Raw genomic sequence first — 3,918 nt, 5'->3', positions numbered from 1 at the left:
AGACTTCGTTCTTAGTGGTCTCAGTTTTCGAGGTGAAAACGCTAAGCCTGACCTTTGGTAGTTGTACTTGGCAATGACGGCTTACTAGTCGCTTTCTTGTTTTTTTTACGAGAAATCCACCGATCTATTAAAAATTATCAACCGTAGTATAAATGACCCAAAAAGTAAAGAAAATTACAAATTGATACTTGAACCACCTAGCGACGACTCCATACACTAGCACGAGCCGAAGGCGCGCCGCTGTCCTCGCCCCTCCATCGCCGGAGTCAGGCAAAACTTGTTGTTGAAGGCATTGTCTGGAGATTGGGCCTCTAGGGTGAAAACCCAGGATCGGAACATGATGGTACGTTAGACCAGACGACGATGGTATGTGCGCTCTATTACCTTCGTGAAGATGTCGTTTTGGAGAATCTTTCCGGAGCTTTGGTGCCTTCACCACTAGGGTTACACGACACTCTGGTCGCTTTGGCGGGATCTTGTTTTCCTTTTTTTTTCTTCTTTTTCATCATCATCATCATCTTCTTCTTTGCCTTTTTCTATTTTCGTCTATGTGCATTTTTTAAGTTCAGATTTGCTCTAGACATTATGTGTTACAGAGTATCATCTTAGTATTAATACATTTTCTTTATTGAAAAATAAGTCATTTTGGTGTGCAAGTGGGTTCGCGCCGAGCTGTACACCTGTCCAAGTAGTTACAAAAATGTCTAGAAAGGTGAGAACTAGCTGCTCAGAAGTACGCAGATAGCAGCTTCCATTTGTTTTTGTTTTTCACGATAGCATGCTGCACACTTACAGCTCCAGGTTTAATTCTAAGGCATTTTTCTTTGAGTTTCTCATATTGCGATAGTTTATGAGTCTGAACGAGTTGGTGCTACAATGGCAGACAGAGTGATGTCGTACTCTCTCTCTCATACACAGGTATATATGCCCCCTAGTTTCATTGCTGAGAGCTAGGATTTGTTCCAGGTTGCAGCATCTTCCTCTAGGAGCTACAGCCTATATTTACGGGATGCTCTTCAGCCGTGAGCTTGGAACGCAATGTCTCAGCAATTGACCCATCACCCGTGCACGAATGGCAGGTTATGACCTATATATGTGCTCGGCAGGTTGGGCTAATAGGGTACTGCGAGGCAAGAAGGAATATGTAAAACACGAAATAAAGCATGCATTAGACAAAGTACGACACGGAAATGTTGTAAACCAAACACACAAATTTGAGGCTACATGCCTCTTATAGAAATTAAAAAGAGACAACCAATTGTTCAGGATATCGAAATAAAACTAAACTAGGCAGCGAATATTCACTCGTAGAAGTAAAGAGCTTGATCACACTCGGAAGCATCAGCGATGTTTTGCCTTTGAAGCAGCATCAGCCTCTGTTAAACTGATTGATCATGGTGTCCTCCTCATGGCGGTGTGACCATCGGACCGATGCTCCTGCAACGTAGGTAAGATACAGTTGGTAACTACTACACTCGTACAATTGGTAGTATAAAAGAGACATAGGACTAAGCATATATAACTCCACAACCTGTACACGGATGGTAGATAGGCACGAGCTTTATATTACCTGCAAGATGGAGTCCAGAAGGCCGCGTAGGGGATGGCTTTGATGATCTTAGTAATTTTGGACACCGTTGCAAACTCGCCCGACTCGCGGTTAACAGCATGTACCTCGGCACCTGTCTTGGCCCAAATGAAATCATCATTGGAGCCAATAAGGCGAGGAATCCCGGACATCTTGGTGAGGTCCAAGACTTTGTACAGCTCCCATGCCAAAGCTCCACCGGGACCGGTGGCCTCCCTCGACCACAGATTGAGCTTAGACCGGGTCACGCATGCGAATCCAAGGACGCCGTCTCTGGCCGTCATTAGCATGGTAGTCGGGATCCGCCGGTAGGCAAACATAGGAGCATCAACCAAGTCGATTTCGTCGGCACCATAGTCGTACTCAACGATCTTTCTTCCCAGCTTGCAAGGAAAATAGGCCTTACCATCCAAGACAACGCTAGGCCCCGTGTCCACGACGGCATCTTGATGCTCAATTTCTGCTGGTTTATCCTCCATGTCCTCATCGTCGTCCCCATGGTTCCATTTATCTAGCTCCCTTGAGTAGAGGCAGCCGAAGGTTACCATCTTCTCCTGGTAGGTGCCCACGAGAACCACCATGGACTCGTGGTCATGGCACCTAAGCTCGTCGCAGCGGTCATCACCACAGAGCAGAGCTGCGTTCCAGTCTTCCTCCACCGGATCGTCCAGTGGCATGCGTACTGCATGCTCCTCCTTGGTGATGGGGTCCCAGATCACGAGGGAGGACTCGCCGTCCTTGGAGATGGTGTAGAAGAGGACGCGGCCGTGGCATACGTCGAGGACCCTGTACCGGCGCGGGATGGAACTAGGCTCCAGATGGAAGGTGGAGGTGGGGACGAAGATGGTGGACTTTCTCCGCGCCTCCGTGGCTACCAGGAAGCCAAGCGACGCAGCTGTCGGATGCAACTTGCGGTTGCGGCTGAGGAACTTGTCGCTGCAGATGTGCCGGCACCAGTATTTGCTGCCAAGGCAAGCCTTGGCAAGGCCGGCGGGATCATCCGGCCGGATGCGAACTAGAATGTTGTCGACGAGTTCCTCCGGCAGGTACGGGTACTCGACCAGCATCTCCGGCGAGTTCTTGCGGGCAGACGCCGTTGCCAGGCGAGGGCTACGGCGTGGAGGCAATGCGACGGTGGGTGGCTGCGTGGTGGCGTCCTGGCGATGCAGGCGAGGGCTACGACGTGGAGCGGAGGTAGTAGGCGGCGGCGTGGTAGTATTGTTGTGCCGGGAAGAGTGACGGCGAGGTGGCCTCATCTTGATCTGGCTGCGAAGGGTGGTGGACGGCGGCGTGGTGGTTGAAGGAGAAGGGCGCGTTTGTTGCGGTGCGTCCTCGATGGAGAAAATATGGGGTAATTAAGGAGGAGGAGATGGCCGTTGATGCACGTACGTTGGGCAGGCGCGCAATTCCGGCCGGAAGATCCACGATCACCTTCCCACGATCCTCCTATCCGCTTAATACGCCTTCCGTTTCTGCCAATTTTCGAAATTCAAGCGTTCCCAGTTGATACGCCTCCCTAAAATACGTAAATATACAACGCCGTCAAATGTTTTGAATCGTGGTCTCCGTGTCTCATTTCTACAAGTTTTGTTAATTTAGAAAAATAGCAGCACGAAAAAAATCTAGTTACGTACTTACATAAAAATCATTTTATCAACTTTACACGTACTTACATAACAAGGGAGATATGATGAAGATGTTTTCTGATTTTCATCAGCACATGATTTCTTTGAACATAATCAATTATGGCATTATTACTTTGATTCCAAAAAGCGATAGTTGATCCAAATTTTATTCAAAATTATCACCAAAGCTCTAACTGTTAGCTAGAGTTGATCCAGTGATGCATGAGCTTATTGATTGCTGCTAGAATGCTTTCATCAAAGACATACACATTTCTGTTGAAGGTGTGATGTTGTTATAGGAAATCCTCAGGGAAACCAAGGTCAGAAAATACTTGATAAAGTGAACAGTGATTTTCTTTTTGATTGCTGCATACATGTGGGTTTGAGTGATAATTGACTTACATGGATTAAGAATGTTGTTTCTGGTGGTACTTTAAGTGTGAAAATCAATGATATAGCGGGTCCCTATTTTGCTCCCCCTATTCAATTTGGCTATCAAGGTACATTCTACCGGTCTGATCACAGGGTTAGCTGAACATCTTGTGAATGGGGGGGGGGGGGGGGTGTTGCAATACTCTAATATGCAGATAATACTATCTTGTTCATACAAGATGATTTGGATAGTGCTATAAACCTCAAGTTGCTTTTGTATGGGTTTGAATCAATGTCTGGTTTGAGAATCAACTTTGAGAAAAAGTGAGGTGC

The 3,918-nt window shown here is 47.2% G+C and overlaps 1 protein-coding gene across 1 annotated transcript; it reads right to left on the bottom strand.

The window, feature by feature from the left end:
• Positions 1-1,193: 1,193 nt before the first annotated feature.
• LOC127295418 (uncharacterized) lies at positions 1,194-2,950 on the bottom strand. The gene is made up of 2 exons (XM_051325365.2): positions 1,571-2,950; positions 1,194-1,437 (listed from the first exon to the last, which is right to left on the bottom strand). Exons 1-2 carry the CDS (start codon positions 2,842-2,844, stop codon positions 1,407-1,409), a joined length of 1,305 nt encoding a protein of 434 aa, XP_051181325.1. The 5' UTR covers positions 2,845-2,950; the 3' UTR covers positions 1,194-1,406.
• Positions 2,951-3,918: the final 968 nt, after the last annotated feature.

This window comes from Lolium perenne, chromosome 4, assembly GCF_019359855.2.
Source record: "Lolium perenne isolate Kyuss_39 chromosome 4, Kyuss_2.0, whole genome shotgun sequence".
Taxonomy (NCBI): domain Eukaryota; kingdom Viridiplantae; phylum Streptophyta; class Magnoliopsida; order Poales; family Poaceae; genus Lolium; species Lolium perenne.
This window is presented reverse-complemented; position numbering and strand designations above follow the sequence as displayed.